Below are 17,709 nucleotides of genomic sequence, written 5' to 3' on the forward strand. Positions count from 1 at the left end.
CGGTTGGAAAACAAAAAAGTTACAAAAGTCAGGTCGGCCGCCATCTTGTTTTTCTGAAATGTCATAATTTTTCCCTACTCAAATCCCACTTCTGAACATATCTCCCATACATTATTATATCATTTTCTATCTCTTTCTAGGAGAACAATTATGTCAATCAGTGAGTGAGTGGTAATTGAGCTATATATAGTATAAATAGCAATTATATGCCCGGATTGTCGTAAATTAGGGATGGCGTGACAGCAGGAAAACCGTAACTTTTTAGTGATGTCCTTTTTACAGATTTTAACGGTTTTGCTATTAATTACCGATTTTTAGTATTTATCGGTAATCCTACTAATAATTTATTAAGAAATTTAGTTTTTCAAAAAAAAATCAATCAAATTTATCAAAATATAAAAACTTTATTTAGAATAGACAATAACCATGTTCCAGTTGTAATTGACGATAAGTGTTCATCTGTATTCTTAAGCTGTGGGCCACATCTCTGCTGAAGACTTGCGCAGCAAGTTTCACCTGTAATGCATGGTTATTTTTTTATAGATAATTATGTTAATAAACTAAATTTGATAATGCAATTTAGATTTAAAGTAGACATTGGGTTTAAAATATAATTAAAGAATTTAAATGAGTAGTTTGGAAATTCATTAGGATTCAAATTTTTATTCAAAAAATTATCTTTTATGCTCATAATTATACTATCCTAAACCTAATTATCCTAATCCTAATGTTAATATTATAAACTAGCCGATGCCCGCGACTTCGTACGCGTGGATTTAGGTGTTTAAGAATCCTGTGGAAACTCTTCAATTTTCCGGGATAAAAAGTAGCATATGTCCTTCCCCGGGATGCAAGCTATCTCTGTACCAAATTTCGTCAAATCGGTTGAACGGTTGAGCCGTGAAAAGCTAGCAGACAGACAGACAGACACACTTTCACATTTATAATATTAGTATGGATGTGAAAGTGTGGATGTTTGGATGTTTGTTACTCAATCACACAAAAACAGCTGAACGGATTTGGATGAAATTTGGAATGGAGATAGATTATACCCTGAATTAACATATAGGCTGCTTTTTATCCCGGAAAATCAAAGAGTTCCCGCGGGATTTTGAAAAATGAAAATCCACGCAGTCGCTGGCATCACCTAGTATGCTCATAATTATCTTCGTCACTATTGGGCGCCGACCCTGGTTATTGGTACTTCTTGTTTTTATGGTGTCTATGTGATCACATGATGAGATTTTTGTACGCTGAAACTTAAAATTGACCAACAACAAGGTCTACAACCCATAGTTTCAGAGACAGTGCTTTCAAAAACGTGATAACATAGACACCACGAAAACAAGAAGTTTTAGTACCAATAACTAAGGTCTGCGCACCATAGTTTTATTGGATTTTTTCCATGGCAAGGACATTATCACAAAGCTATTGTTACAAAACAAATGTTCAGTTACTTGCCTTCAACTTGTCATATCAATTTGGTTTCACATGCTTGTCTGTTAATTTGGTAGACCATCCAACACCTGCCACACCATCAACAGCAAACAGCTTCTCGATGTAGTCCCACTGAGCACGCTGACTCCCGATGAGCAAGTCCTTCTTCTGAAAATTATTGTGGAAACATTTGAGTAAATGTGGGACATCATATATATGATATATTTTGTTTCCTTCGATGACATAATGTATTATATTACACCCATCGTTGCCACTTCGAAGTAAATCTTCGCGTGCATCAGCTATTAATGAGTTTATCGCAGCAACATTGGCAGAGCCTTGATCTGATACTGTTGATCTCAAAACAAATCCTGTCTTTAATATTTCCTTAGTTAGTTCTTTAATAATGTTTTTTAGAAAGAAGGTTTTAATTCCATCTCGTACAAAATAAAATGCTATAGGTAGCTTCCAAGGTAAAAATATGCCCCGTAACATAAACACTAAAACTTTGTCAGCAACATTGTTAGTGCGTTCACCACCTCCTAGATCTTCAAATCCTTCAATAACACCGGTACCACTTCAGAATGCATGGACTCATGAGGAGCAGGACTCAGTGGTTGTGAGTAATGAGTAATAGAAGTTGTTGGCTCTAAAATAGACTGCTGAATTAAATCTGGTGACTTCTGTTTGTCAGGAATCGGGATATTTGGCAAGGGGTTTACTAAATCAATAGGACTTAAAATAACAGAAGCTTGCTCATTCTTACTTTGGTTGTCTGATTGTGAAGTCGATGGGATATCGACTATGTTAACATCGAAGGGTTTACCACGCTGTAAAGGGGATATCTCTAGAAATTTGTCAATTTTAAAATGTACTGGTTTAGTACCTTTTAGGGTTTTTAGTTTAGTTTTAGGGTTTTTAGAAGACTGTGTAATATGCAAATTCAGCGTGGGAATTGAATCTTTTGTCAATCTATTATTTACGATATACCGAGGTAAGAAATGGGATTCGCAAATCCTGACATTTTCTAATTGCCTAAGGGAGTACTTACGCAAATATGGACAGTTAAACAACCATGCCTTCCATCTAGTTGTGTCGGTAAAAGGTACGGCGTGTAAATGTAAGGTGCTTTTACACTTAGGTACACTACACTGCCTCATATCGGATAAAACGGATACTAGGTAGGTATTTAGAAACACTAACAATTATTACTAAGCCTAAATTAGGTAGGCAAGTTTAAAGAGCACATCCACTATATCTCTAAATTAAAACAATCCCTTAAAAAACTGAAAATAGAAATATAAAACGAATATCCTGTTATAACTGCAGCACACTTCCAGGTTTAAACCACAAGGTTTACAACTCTCGCAATAGGAGAAAAATTAAGTTTTTTAGGTTAGGTTATAAAATCTCTCAAAACCGACATCACGTTTTTATTTTGAAATTCTATGTAATGAAAGCCGATTGGAGCTAATCACCGACCAATAATATTCGAGCAATCTTGAGAGAGTGTGCTGTATGTACATGTGCCTTTAATACTGTGTGAGTGGAGCGAGATAGTCCTGTGGATTTCGAAAGAGGAATAGAAAGTGCGAAAGAAATGGACTGATGCATCTTTTATGGCCCTCAGTTGACAGGGCCTGCTTGACAATTTGTGACTGTGCCAGTGTTTCCATATGTAAATCAAGAATTACCGTGTTGTAATGTTAAAAATACGGTGTTTCTTGATTAAATTACGGTGGATGAGCTAAAAGAATAGGTACCGTGTAAATTACCGTGTAATTTTTAAAAAGAAAAAAACGTTAAGAATTTGCTTTTTAATTTATTATTAATATTATTCTGAGTCTGACTCTCCTAGCATAGCCAGAGTGCCCGATTATTTCGCGGTTGTTAGATCTCGTGTTGCGGCATTTTGGTCCCGCATCCGCGATTCTCAAAACGAGGTCCTCAGGGTGTGCTCTGAGTGCCCTGAGAATCCCATACTGAAGTACTGGCTTGCCGTACATCGTGACAATAACCGTAAATAAAGTACGAACCTCCTATTTGGGGGCAATCTCTAATTTTAATTTAATTTAAATTTTATTATTGTATATTTTGTAACTTTATTATTTTCATTTTATCATTATTATTTTTAACAATTGTACATTTGTATTTGTATTTACTTTTATGTATGTCCAAATGGGTTCAAGTTGCCTAAATAAATGACTATTTTATTATAGCAATGTCTTTTCATATATATATATTTTTTATTGCATTCATCCATCACATTTAAGAATTTTTACATTTCACTCCTTGCTAATTGCTTGAATAAGGACGAAAATAGATTGCCAAGATTAATAATTGATACTTTAACTGTGTGTGTGTGAGTGTGGCGCTAGATTAGAAAAATAATAAGATTAGATAAGTGGGGCGATAGATTAGAAAAATAATAAGGATTTCCTTGAAATCTGCCACAATCTACCACTTTGTTAAATCGTCAGCTTTTTCTGCCAGAGTTAAAATTTAGGAGCCAAATCTGCCCAAATGGCAGAAATCTGCCACAAACGGTCACACTGCTGACCGGCCACAAAATTTACAAGTAGTGCCACCTGTTGCGCGTGGTTGGCAACAAAACTTACTACTAGTGCCATCTGTCGAGCTAAGTCTGAGTCAATGTACCCTGTGCGATTTTGTACTGTGGCTAAAATGTACCGAGTGAAAAGACCCTGGTACAGACCATAGATAATATACTTAATATACGGGTACCTACCAACGGGTACCTACATTTTGCCGAACACCAAGAGCATATGACCAAGAGTGTCTGCTGGTCTGAACCTCTGCACAAATATATTATGTAGGTACCTGTAGGCAATCGCCACTGAAATGGACAGTAACAAGTACGCTGGAAAAAGTGTGCCACACATAATAATAGCTGTTATTCTTTGTGCCAATTCTAAGCGCACCACCACGCATATCACGAATTAAAATAGATACAATGAACCAAAAGCTTAATTTGCTGTAATCCGCTGAAACAAGTCGAATCTGTATGGTGCAACATGCAGCATGCGAAATGCACCGCAAAACTATCTCAAAATGATTTTATGATTCTTTTACGATGGCATATTTTTGGCATTTTCAGGAGTCAAGCTTGGCTGATTTTGACAGATTTTTAGCCAGTGTTCGGCAGATACGCACTTTGTGAGATGGTCACACTATTTGCACATATTCTGTGGTGTTCTGGTTCTGTATCTTCTCCAACTTCTTTGGTTTCCTCTAGACAGTAGACTACCTACCTTAATAATCAGTAGGTAGGTAATATATTTAATTTTATTTAATTTATTTATTACTATATTCAATGTACTCTGTATTTATTACCTAGTTTTTTTTCTTTTCGGTGGTTTAATTTGTAGTTGTTACTTGTTGTACTCAATGTTTAGGGTGAATAAGGTGATGTTTAGTGATTAGCTGGTAGAAGCTGGTCGGTGGTAGAAGAATAGTAACCGCCAAAGTGGAAACGATATTTTGAATAGGATTTATAGGATAGCCAAAAATTGGAAAATAAACCAAGTGAAATCGAAAGACTTGCAAACACTTGCAAATTGGTTCATTTCATCATAATCATCAATACGCAACGCAACCATAGACCTATACTATAAAACGCAACATAACAATATGAGAAAATGCCAAGAGTAAAATGCTGTGTTCCGCACTGTACTGTATACTATACTGGACCAGATAAACTTCACTGTGTACCTTTTACAAGCGGATTGAAATGGAAACAATGGTTGAAAATGTGTCCTTTTCTTCTGAAGTATTCCCGAATAGAACTAGAAAGTACGACAAGAATATGCAAAAAACATTTTATACCTGAGCACATCGATTATGAAAAAGGTAGATTAAGAAAAAATGCAATCCCTTTATTACATTTAACACCACTTAAACCAAACAAAGAGGCGAGTAGTGGTCCTAAACAATTGTTAGAAATAAATCCTATTCAAGCCAATGACCGAGTCAACTTTAAGGTGGTAACCACTAGCAGCTTGTCTGCACAACAAGGAAACACCTTCAAGTGTCCATCTGTAAAAGATACAAATGACGGCAGGCAGGTGAAGTATCTAGTTTGCCTCAAGGCCGAGGACACGCGCGGGCTGCCGGTGGATCACAGCATGTATTGCTTGCCTTCCCGGGCAGACGAGAGACCGGCGTGTCTGTCGTCCCCGTGCGTCATGTGTGTGACGCCTAGCAAGGAGCTGTTGTCGAGTGACCTCACCGTTGTGAGCATTGAGGCAGGGCAGGAGCCTGGTGCGCCCGTGGATCACGACATGTATCGTGGAAGTCCCCTCCGAGGTAACATTGTGGAGTATCTAAGTGAGGAGCATTCTCAGCACAATGCCGGGACGTTGTCACCGAAGGTAGAATGCAATATGAGAACTCAATCTGTTGCTGAAGAGACAGTGACTATTTGTGATGCTCAGCAATGGAGTTACATTAAGGAAGAGGACAAGCTGGGTGGTGTTGGTGTCGCTTCACACACAGTTGCACACACACAGGTGCCCTCCCAGCTCAGTAAACAGAATCCTACAAATACTAAGCACTTGTTGAATGAGGACCTGAAAACAGAACCTGTGGAATTTCTAGATCCTCAATCGGTCCCTCTGGATAACTCTAACTTGAATGATAAGGCCAAGCACGATACTGTGTATGTGCTGCCAGATAACATAGTTGTTGATAATAGTGCATGTACACATAAGCGGCAGTCTGCTATCTATTTGAGTCCAGATGTTTTGAATATGTTGAAAAGCAAGACACCTCTCGAGAAGGAGACTATAGAATCTATTAATATTATGTTTTCAACTTTGAAAGAACAGTACAACGTCCCATTTAATCGTATTCCTACTGAGGTCTCCCAAGTAAACAGAGTCACTCCGGCGAATCCTTCTGTTAAGATTAATATCCCCAAACTTAATATGCAATCTTCAACAATGAAGGCCACTGCAAGTGTAGAACAGCCAGCTCCAAAACGGACTTTAGAGACTTTAGTTGCCGAGTTGGCAGAGTCCATCACAGCAGAGGAGACATCAGAGCTACAAGCTGCCACGCCGGTCCGTCTGCTGAACCCCATGTCTGATACTGCACCTCGGCCTCTCATGCAGAGCCTTCCACTCACTACACAACATCTTTTAACCCCCAATATCAACCAATATCCAATATCAGAGAAAAGATTTCGCTACACCAAAGAAAACAGCTCCGAAAAAGAACAAATGTTATACACACAGCTCAAAAAGTTAAGACTCAAACTGATAAGTGCAGAGAGAAAAATTAAATTATTAAAATCCAAATTTAAAAAATTCCAGGAGAGAGCAAAACCATATCTCAAAAGGTATCCACGGTTAACTCCGGAAGGGAAAGCATTGATAGACTCACAGTTGAGGCTAGCTGGATCCAAACCCCAGGGAGCTAGATACACTGAAGAAGAGAAACTGTTTGCGCTCAAGCTACATCAGATCAGTCCCGATTGTTACAGATTTTTGCAGCAATATTTAAAATTACCTAACAAGAGTACTATGCAGGGCTTTGTAAAGATTGCCTGAAGAAACTCATATTTTATTACTAATTACTTTGTACCAAATATTTGCTGAGTTGAGGTGTTACTAGAGTGGATAATGAGATCTGCATGCCTACTGCAGTAGTTTGACACCTAGTGCAGAGATTAATATTACCTCTATTTGGCTCACTACTATTGGCTAAAACATACAGTTGCAGCAACAATATCATAAATTCATCAATCACATTAATAAAGATTGTAGCAATGTATACATCATAATTTCTTTTACAAAGGCTTCAAAACAGCCCGTAATCTAATATTTGCCTGTGGAGGGCTGGAAATATCAATTGGAGCACCTCAACTCATGTGAGGCAGCACTGGTCGACCCATAGACCTTCGACCACAGTATGACAGTTAGTATGACAATCACCTCTAATCAGCACAACTTTTAGAGGTACGGAACCCTAAAAATTAGTTTTGATAGATATTACTTAGTTTGTCTTTGTAAGCTTGAGTTCACATTCTGGTTACCCTGTTCAAATGTAAAATACAAGCAAATTCTTCATAGTCATAGTGTACTCTTGTTTACAGGTGCTAAGTGCTGTGTGGAAGCTGTTCCAGCACACTCGTGTGGTTCCAGTGAAAATCTGTGTGATTCATTATTTTGTCAATAAAAATAGCTCAGCTTTATATTTATAACACACAATTGTGTTATAAAATATATAAAAGCTTTTGCGTGAATGGTTGCTAGTTAGTTTGATTAATAATAATTATAATATAGGTACCTACTTAATAATAATAATTCTTTATTTAAAGGTAAAAATGTTAAGGAAATTAAATTATTTTATTATATTTATATAAATAAAACCTGGAAGCATGTTAATAATTGTACTCATTTTATAAATTACAAAATGATGCATGCTACTTCATCTGCGTAAGTATTAAGTAAATCCACGCGTGACGCGGATTTTTTAAAACAACCGAATAAAATATAGACTTGATCATAGATTAATACTGGTCTGATCATTCATCCAAGGGTCTGATCCAGACTCCAGTATGTTATGTATTGTCTATGGTCTGATCTCAGAACATAGTCTGATGCTTTTATTTGGTCGGTGATACTAGGTATTGTCACAGAATAATATAGGTAATAGCATAAGTTTACAGGTTTACATGAATAAAAAATTCTATTCTATTCTAGTGTATTAATTTTTATTTGTTTAAAGTTTGAAGTTTTAAACTCAATTTTTGAGCAATTTTTAGTTGAGAAGAATTATTCCCGTGAAAGTAGAAACGATATTTTGAATAGGATTTATAGGATAGCCAGAAATTGGAAAATAAACCAAGTGAAATTGAAAAGCTTGCAAATATCTTAATTTCATCAAAATCGTCAATACGCAACGCAACCTATTAACCTATAATAGGTACGCAACATTATGGGTTTAATAGGTACACAGTTACAAACAGGAAACACCTTCAAGTGTCCATCTGTAGAAGATACAAATGACGGCAGGCAGGTAAAGTATCTAGTTTGCCTCAAGGCCGAGGACACGCGCGGGCTGCCGGTGGATCACAGCATGTATTGCTTGCCTTCCCGGGCAGACGAGAGACCGGCGTGTCTGTCGTCCCCGTGCGTCATGTGTGTGACGCCTAGCAAGGAGCTGTTGTCGAGTGACCTCACCGTTGTGAGCATTGAGGCAGGGCAGGAGCCTGGTGCGCCCGTGGATCACGACATGTATCGTGGAAGTCCCCTCCGAGGTAACATTGTGGAGTATCTAAGTGAGGAGCATTCTCAGCACAATGCCGGGATGGTGTCACCGAAGGTAGAATGCAATATGAGAACTCAGTCTGTTGCTAAAGAGACAGTGACTATTTATGATGCTCAGCAATGGAGTTACATTAAGGAAGAGAACAAGCAGGGTGGTGTCGGTGTCGCTTCACACACAGCTGCACACACACAGGTGCCCTCCCACCCCAGTGAACAGAATCCTGACTTTAGGTCTACAAATACTAAGCACTCGTTGAATGAGGACCTGAAAACAGAACCTGTGCAATTTCTAGATCCTAAATCGGTCCCTCTGGATAACTCTAACTTGAATGATAAGGCCAAGCAGGATACTGTGTATGTGCTGCCAGATAACATAGTTGTTGATAACAGTGCACGTACAGATAAGCGGCAGTCTGCTATCTATTTGAGTCCAGATGTTTTGAATATGTTGAGAAGCAAGACACCTCTTGAGAAGGAGACTATAAAATCTATTAATATTATGTTTTCAACTTTGAAAGAACAGTACAACGTGCCATTTAATCGTATTCCTACTGAGGTCTCGCAAGTAAACAGAGTCACTCCGGCGAATCCTTCTGCTAAGATTAATAACCCCAAACTTAATATCCAACCTTCAACAATGAAGCCCACTGCAAGTGTAGGACAGCCAGCTCCAAAACGGACTTTAGAGACTTTAGTTGCGGAGTTGGCAGAGTCCATCACAGCAGAGGAGACATCAGAGCTACAAGCTGCCACGCCGTGCCGTCTGCTGAACCCCATGTCTGATACTGCACCTCGGCCTCTCATGCAGAGCCTTCAACTCATTGCACAACACCCTTTAACCTCCAATATTACAGAGAATGAATTTCATTACACCAAAGAGAACAGTTCCAAAAAAGAAAAAATGTTACAGAAACAGCTCAAAGAGTTGAAACTCGATCTGATAAATGAAAATAGAAGAAATAAGTTATTAAAATCAAGATTAAAAAAATTACAGGAGAGAGCGAAACCATATCTTAAAAGGTATCCACTGTTAACTCCGGAAAGGAAAGCATTGGTAGATTCACAGTTGAGGCTAGCTGGATCCAAACCCCAGGGAGCTAGATACACTGAAGAGGAGAAAATCTTTGCACTCAAGCTACACCAGATCAGTCCTGATTGTTACAGCTTTTTGCAGAAATATTTAAAATTACCTAACAAGAGAACTATGCAGGACTTTGTAAAGATTGCCTGAAGATTACTTTTAATTACTTTGGACCAAATATTTGCTGAGTTGAGGTGTTACTAAAGTGGATAACGAGATCTGTATACCTGCCGCAGTAGTTTGACACTGGCTCACTACTATTGGCTAAAACATACAGTTGCAGCAAGAATATCATAAATTCATCAATCACATTAATAATGATTGTAGCAATGTATACATCATAATTACTTTTACAAAGGTAACAAAGGCTTTAAAGCAGCCCGTACTCTACTATTTTTTATTTTTTTTAATCTGCGTGTGGAGGGCTGGAAATATCGATTGGAGCACCTTGACTCATGTTCCTAAATAGTGAACAGCACTGGTGGACCCATAGACCTTCGACCATAGTATGACAGCTAGTGTGACTGTCATTAATATCACCTCTGATGGCCCTACTGTGGTAGTTTGACATCTACAGTAGGATGATTGCAATCACCTCTGATTGGTTGATGCTCACTGACTATTGGCTACAATGCATTGTTGCAATAAGAATACCACAAATTGAGCTAATCACAACCATTGAGATTGTAATAATAATAATTATTGCAGCTTTTTTGGAATCTAGAATTTTATTTTACTGATGCAGTGCAAATATGTTCCATAAGATCAGCAATTTGAAACAATAGGAATTGTCTCATTATAAATACAATTCAATTATAAACTCTTTCCTTAAGTAAAGTAAATCTTTATCACGAAGTTATACCTACATTTGATTCATCAACTGAATGTTTTACTACTTATTTATAAAGGTGAGAAAATATTATGATATTGCTAGATATTTACTTTAATAATTAATGTGTTTGCCTTTGCATTGACTAATTATGTATTCATTTGTCCCATATTTTAATTTTTGTTTTTTTTAAATCTTAACCTTAGCAATAGGTCTTAGGTCTGAAGGTACTTATTTCATTGGTGTACATTCGGCTTTAGTCGGCCACCTGACAGTTGCCCTTTTCTACGCAGACGAATTTTGCGATGCAACTTAATATAGTGTTAGTACTGTACATATCTACATTATAGAGTAGTTTATGTAATCCATCCATCCATACTAATATTATAAATGCGAAAGTGTGTCTGTCTGTCTGCTAGCTTTTCACGGCCCTACAGTTTAACCGATTTCTATGAGATTTGGTGCAAAGATAGCTTGCACCCTGGGGAAGGACATTACCTACCTACAAAATTTCATGATTCTAGAACAATGGCAAGTACTCTATAGGTTTCTTGCCAGACGGACAACAAAGTGATCCTGTAAAGGTTCCTTTTTTCCTTTTGAGGTACGGAACCCTACTAATTAATTTTGATAGATATTACTTGGTTTGTAAGCTTGAGTTCACATTGTGGTTAACCTGTTCAAATGTAAAATACTGGCAAACTATTCATAGTCATAATGTACTTTTTTTTCCAGGTGCTAAGTGCTGTGTGATGTGTGGAAGCTGTTCCAGCACACTTGTGTGGTTCCAGTGCAAATCTGTGTGATTCATTATTTTTTTATTGTGCGTTATAAATATAAAAGCTTTTACGTGAATGGTTGCTTGTTACTTTTAATTAATAATAATAATAATGTAGGTAGTTCTTTATTTAAAGGTGAAAACTTTAAAGAAATTAAGTTATTTTATTATATTTTAAATAAAACCTGGAAGCATGTGAATTGTACTCATTTTATATATTTTTTTCTAATGCCTGCTATGCTGCCTGCAACACCTGCGCGGATTTAGGTTTTTAAAAACCCCGTGGGAACTCTTTGATTTTCCTGAGATAAAAATTTCCCTATGCCAATTTCCAGAATGCAAGCTACCTCAGCTCTGTACCAAATATCATACATAGGTACATCAGTTAAACGGGTATCTAATCCTGTCTTTAAGAATCCCTTGGGTACTCTTTGATTTTCCGGGATAGAAAGTAGCCTATATCCTTCCCCGGGATGTAAGCTATTAGCTAAATATGTTCATCAAAATCGGAAAAAGTTCGTAGATCTACGTACTTTTTTTCTGGGTAAAATGAAGAGAGTAAGGTAGTGTTTTGTCATGCAATTTATTCATTTTCATCAATCCTCACGCAAATGAAATTCATACATATTTGTTTAAAATTCTTGCAAAGGTCGCTGTTTTTTTATATGCAAATTTTTGTAAAAAGTAGGCCATTCATTGAACAGTCTGTTTCTTAAGTTTGTTTTCATGAAGTTGTTAGTCCGTTTGAATTTGAACTTTGAATCGAAATACATAGTACAAGGCTCTTTTGGCACTTGAATGACATTGACAGGGTGTAGTTGTAGAACAAAGACTGCCAGCAAATCAAATCTCAATTTTACGGAATATAATATTGAAAATGTCTACGTCGAAAGTCGAGTAAGTTTTATTTAAATTTAACTGAATAAGAAATTGGGAAAGCCGTCCCTGTTTCCAAATAGAGAAAGAATAATAAAAACCATTTATAGGCCATGGACTAGCTATATTTAGTTACCTGGTGCTAAATATAGCTATAAGATGCAGACACATTTATGCTGTACAATATATTATGAGGATATATCATGATGTTATTTAAATGGAATGGTCTAATATTAAACAAAAACAGTGAATTAATTTTTTTTTAACTTAGCAACACTGCATTTAAGGTCACACCGTGATACTTCAAGAGATGGCCGCTTTATTTTCGCCACGCGCCAAAAGAGTCTTGTCGCTGTATTTCTGACAGTGACAGTTTCTGCAAAGCGAACGTTCCATTTTACACGGTCACACGTATATTGCTGTAACTGTAAAAAGGGAACTTTTTTTAATAACCTTTTTCATGAATGAAAAGGAAATTCAAATTGTGCCCATTCAGCCTCAAAAGGCTAAGTATTCGATTACTTTGTACAATTTGATAAAAAATACGTAGATTCTGGGACTGAGGTTCGTAGGTTTGCAGGAAAGGCCTAAAGTTAGATCTACGTTAAAAGACGTAGATGTGGCAACGCTGGTTTAGGGCTTAGTGCATTTTTTGGAAAGCCACTGGCAACACTTGATATAAATTGATTTTGACATGACTTGACTTGACAGTTGACGTGACTTTAACATAAATAATCATTCATCCAAGTAAATACCTATTTATATAAAAGTTTATGATCTCTCATGAAAGGAATTCAAGAACCAAATTAGAACGATGTTTTCTCCACTGAATTGACATTTGGGGCCGATTCTCTAGTACACAATCTCTAAACTAAACTAAATTAACAGGTCTAAACCTAGAGCTTTCCTTTTCCACAAGCAACATTATGAAAGGGATAGCAATAGTTTTAGACGTGCCATTTTAGCATAGAGCCATAGACAAGAAAAGAAGAAAAGTTTGACATAAAAATGATCGTGAAAAAATCAAATAAAAAATAATATCGCGAAACTGAGACAGCTCTTTCCTAATTTTTTTTTAAATAAAGCTGTTTCAATGGATCTAAATAGACTGCCTAATGATGAAAAACTAAAATTGTGCAAGTGGTATTTCAAAGGTAAAAAATTCTCCTTCCTGTGTCCTTAATGAATAAAGTTAGATGAAGATAATATTTGAATAGGGTAATATCGGTAATATGATTTGAACAACTATGTTTTCCCAAAGAATTCAATATAAATAATTGTTTCGTTTTTACTTTTAAGTATGGAACCAAAATTAAAGGTACTTTTTTATTTATAGTTGGGTGTATTCTACTTCCGTTCGTGTGGGCCGTCAACTCGGTGTGGTTTTTCAAAGAAGCATTTATCAAGCCACCGTTTGATGAACAGAAACAAATAAAGAAATGTATGTATCTATCACCTTGTATAAATCCTGCGAATTGCTAATGCGCGTGGCCGGCATTTTAGTGACGTCAGCACTAGACTGAAGTTTGGAGCTGATATATTTTTATTTCGGCTGACGGCAAAATGACGTCATTTCGATGTTAATGAGACATGGTTCTAGCGCAACAGCAATTTGCGAGACTTGTAGTAAATTATGTGCCTCTCTGTAGGTACCACACCTGGCACTGTGTGGCCTTAGAAGTGGGAGGTGCTGGTCCACGGAATATCGTCAACAAACATACTAACTGACACATGAGACCAAATTATGTGCTTCTCTGTAGGTACCACACCTGGCACTGTGTGGCCTTAGAAGTGGGAGGTGCTGGTCCACGGAGTATCGTCAACAAACATACTAACTAACACATATGAGACCAAATTAATAAATAAAATAACTAACACCTACCTTCCTGCTAAATTTCATGATTCTAGGTCAACGGTAAGTACCCTATAGATTTCTTGACAGACACACAGACAGACAGCAAAGTGATTCGATAAGGGTTCCGTTTTTCCTTTTGAGGTATGGAACCCTAAAAAGTACATCTTGTACAATGGTACATAACCCTTCCGATTCTAGTCAGGCTCGCACTTGGATTATAATCATCATCATCATAATTAACCCATCGCTGGCTCACCACAGAGTCTTTGAAAGATTTTGACCATTGTCTACCATGCTGGCCAAGTGTAGATTCGCAGACTTCAGACACCTTTGAGAACATTATGGAGAAGTCTCAGGCGTGCAGGTTTCTTCACGATGTTTTCATTCATAGTTAAAGCAAGTGATATTTAATTACTTAGAAGAAAAGTTAATAGGTGTGTACCCAACCTCCGATTCATAGATAGACGTCCACTGCTGGGCATAGGTCTTTTGTAGGGACTTCCACACGCCACGGTCTTGCGCCGCCGCCATCCAGCGGCTCCCTGCGACTCGTCTGATGTCGTCCGTCCACCTAGTGGGGGGGTCTTCCAACCTCCGATTAGGAGGCGGACACCCTAACCACTAGCTAGCTGCTAGGCTATCACAGCTACTGCTTGGATTATGTTGAAGTTAATGTTGTGTTGCAGATGTGGTGCTGAGCGGCGCGGGCACGCTGGTGTGGGCGGCCGCGCTGGCGACGTGGGCCGCCGCGTTCCAGCTGCAGCGGGTGTCGTGGGGCGCCACGGGGGACGCTCTGTCCTTCATTGTGCCCCTGGGACGTGCCTAGTGCAATACTCAAGGCTATCACACTGCTGCCACAGTACACCACAGTTTGGGAACTTGTAACTATACCTTGAGGCTTCTAACTACACTGGCAGGCGTCAAATGTTACAGTATGCTGCAGGAATTTATGTACATCAACCTTTAGAAGGAGATAGCAGATTTCTAGAGCATTGTCTGTCGTTGAGACCGACAAAACGTCTTAGGCTTCTACATTGGCGGGTGTAAAATGCGGTATGCGACAGAAAGTTATGTACATCAACCTTTAGGAGATAGTGGATTTGTAGAGCATTGTCTCAAAACATCTTATAGGTATGAGTGACAGAGACAACGCTCTACAAAGCCGAAATGTATGTAATTCTAAAGGCCGATGTACATAACGTTCTACGGCATACTGTACTTACATTGTGAACAACTGTATAGGATACCTCTGTTAAGAATATTTCATTTTAAACAAAAAAATAATAATAATAGAGAAAGTTTAGGCGCCATCTCCATGGACGAGAGAATCGATAGTGATATAATTCCATGCAAACTTTCGCAACGTCCTAGGCGCCTGGCGCCGTCAAGGATTCCCTCGTCATTGGAGCCGGCCGGCGCCAGGGGCTAGTGAAACATTTGCTTTCACAAGCAAACAAGCTCTTGGTGACCAAGGCAAGGCACCTTCTCCTGAAGAGATTGTTCTCTTGACATCTTACGCATTTGCTGAGTCCTAGGACTGACTGCTTTTTTTTTATTCAGATACAAGTTAGCCCTTGATTGCAATCTCACCTGGTGGTAAGTGACGATGCAGTCGTAAGATGGAAGCGGGCTAACTTATCATAAAAAAATTGAATGATAGATATTTTAATGAAATGAATACTAAGTTAAATTATGTAATATATGCAATATAGGTACTTACAACTAGGGCCTGACATAATAATTATCCTACTGAAGAATCAAGTGATTTAAGTAGCGTTTAAAAGATGTGACTGAGGTCGAAATGGCAATCGGGGAGGGAACGCCCGCACAGCCCCCGCGCTAACCCGGTGCGGGCGAGCGCGGGGCGTCCCGCCACCCTGATTGCCATCTCAACCTGTCGCAGACTATACATACTTTAGGGTCAAAAATTACAATAAGGGCCTGCGCAGATGAGACTGTTGTCCGCGGAGGACAAAAGTCCCTCTCTTTTAATACGGTGTTTCGCCTTACTATTATCCAGCGTTATGTTTAGTGATCCATTTTTGTCCTCCGCGGACAGCAGTCCCTCTTTCTCTCTAATCTCATACGCGTAGTATAGTGTGTACATTTTGATAGGTAAGGACCATTTATTGAAATAATGAAATGATTAAAATAAAACAATCTTACATAATATGAAAAGTAATTTTATTTGTAGTTTGTACACCTATATAAATAACACTAATTACCAATTAGGTACTATAAGTAGTTAAATTAGGCAATACTTACATAAATACAAAAAGTTGGTATAAAATTATTTTTAATTGCTGAATATAAATTTTTAGAGTTCCGTACCTCGAAAAGAAAAATAGAACACTTATAGGGTACCTACTTCCCGTTGACCTAGAAGGCAGGGCCAGGTAGGTAGGTATTATAGTACAAGTAAAGGAAAAAAATCCGAAAACTGAATTTGTGGTTACATAACAGAAAAAAATTAAAATGTGTTCAATTAGTAGTTATTTTCAATTTTCAAAATTTCTCATGAATCGTCGCATGTCGTGCATGTAAACGAAAGAGATGCATATATCAAAAGTTGCTCTCTGAGTGTTCACACTGCCGGCGACGACTGGCTTTACTAGTTTGGTCGCTGAGCGACGAGCTTTGAAAAATAAACTCGTTAAGCGATGCTCGCTCGCTTGATCATTTTTTTACATTGCAGCATTGACTGGACTGAACGACCGCGAGCGAATAGCGCGAGTAATCACTCGTCGCACTTGCACACTCGCTTATAGCGCGGCGACAAAACTATCGAAACTACACACTCGCTTCTCGCTGATCGCCAACTCGTTTATAGTTTCTAGTTCTACTCGTTTCTCGTTCATCGTCGGCGGTCGGACTTCTGCCTCTAATAGCTATTTTTTAGTTCGGAATGTTCTTCGTACCAAGTAGAACAGTAGGCAAGAAAATAATATAATTTGTGGTTACTATTTAAAAAGATTTTTATTAGTCATTAATTTATAAATACTACAAAAATACTTAAGTCTTTCGAAAATTAAAACTGAGAAATATTTTTACAATAAACCAACATGGTCATTTTAAACAACTTTGGTCATCAATTTGAATTCAAGAACAAATCCCAAACAAATGGGCAGGTCGCTTGTTTGGGATGCAACTTGTGTAGACACTTTAGCTGCATCCCACATTCAGGCGACCTCCTCTATGGCGGGTGCAGCGGCCATCAGCGCCGAACAGGCCAAAAGGCGCAAATATGAAAACCTCGATGGGAGCTTCGTATTCGTGCCTTTTGGTGTGGAGACCTTGGGGCCGTGGGGCCCGGGGGCTCGAGCTCTTTTTGAAGAAATTGCGAAAAGAGTTATCGAGTCAACCGGGGACCCGAGAGCTGGCAGCTACCTTGGCCAAAGAATTAGTTTGGCCATCCAAAGGGGTAATGCTGCCAGCATCTTGGGTACAATGCCTCGCTGCGGTGGTCTCGATGAGGTTTTAGATTTAATTTAATTTATTTTAGTTTTAATTTAATATTGTTTTCTTTTTTTTTAGATTTAAGTTTATTAATAGTTTATTTGT

The 17,709-nt window shown here is 38.1% G+C and overlaps 2 protein-coding genes and 2 long non-coding RNA genes across 4 annotated transcripts; 3 read left to right on the forward strand and 1 right to left on the reverse strand.

Moving 5' to 3' along the window:
- Positions 1–384: 384 nt before the first annotated feature.
- On the reverse strand, positions 385–3,073 carry LOC138402739 (uncharacterized). The gene is made up of 2 exons (XR_011237087.1): positions 1,462–3,073; positions 385–516 (listed from the first exon to the last, which is right to left on the reverse strand). It is a non-coding gene; the product is annotated as an uncharacterized lncRNA (long non-coding RNA).
- A 1,857-nt stretch (positions 3,074–4,930) lies between these two features.
- LOC138402782 (uncharacterized) lies at positions 4,931–7,924 on the forward strand. Its single transcript, XM_069500843.1, has 2 exons — positions 4,931–7,415; positions 7,553–7,924. Exon 1 carries the CDS (start codon positions 5,097–5,099, stop codon positions 7,005–7,007), a length of 1,911 nt encoding a protein of 636 aa, XP_069356944.1. The 5' UTR covers positions 4,931–5,096; the 3' UTR covers positions 7,008–7,415; positions 7,553–7,924.
- A 1,572-nt stretch (positions 7,925–9,496) lies between these two features.
- Positions 9,497–11,622, forward strand: LOC138402787 (uncharacterized). Its single transcript, XR_011237122.1, has 2 exons — positions 9,497–10,718; positions 11,375–11,622. It is a non-coding gene; the product is annotated as an uncharacterized lncRNA (long non-coding RNA).
- A 1,641-nt stretch (positions 11,623–13,263) lies between these two features.
- pen-2 (presenilin enhancer) lies at positions 13,264–16,326 on the forward strand. The gene is made up of 3 exons (XM_034972244.2): positions 13,264–13,447; positions 13,630–13,734; positions 14,835–16,326. Exons 1-3 carry the CDS (start codon positions 13,387–13,389, stop codon positions 14,972–14,974), a joined length of 306 nt encoding a protein of 101 aa, XP_034828135.1. The 5' UTR covers positions 13,264–13,386; the 3' UTR covers positions 14,975–16,326.
- The last annotated feature ends 1,383 nt before the right edge of the window (positions 16,327–17,709 follow it).

The sequence above is a fragment of the Maniola hyperantus genome, chromosome 9 (assembly GCF_902806685.2).
Source record: "Maniola hyperantus chromosome 9, iAphHyp1.2, whole genome shotgun sequence".
In the NCBI taxonomy this organism is placed as follows: domain Eukaryota; kingdom Metazoa; phylum Arthropoda; class Insecta; order Lepidoptera; family Nymphalidae; genus Maniola; species Maniola hyperantus.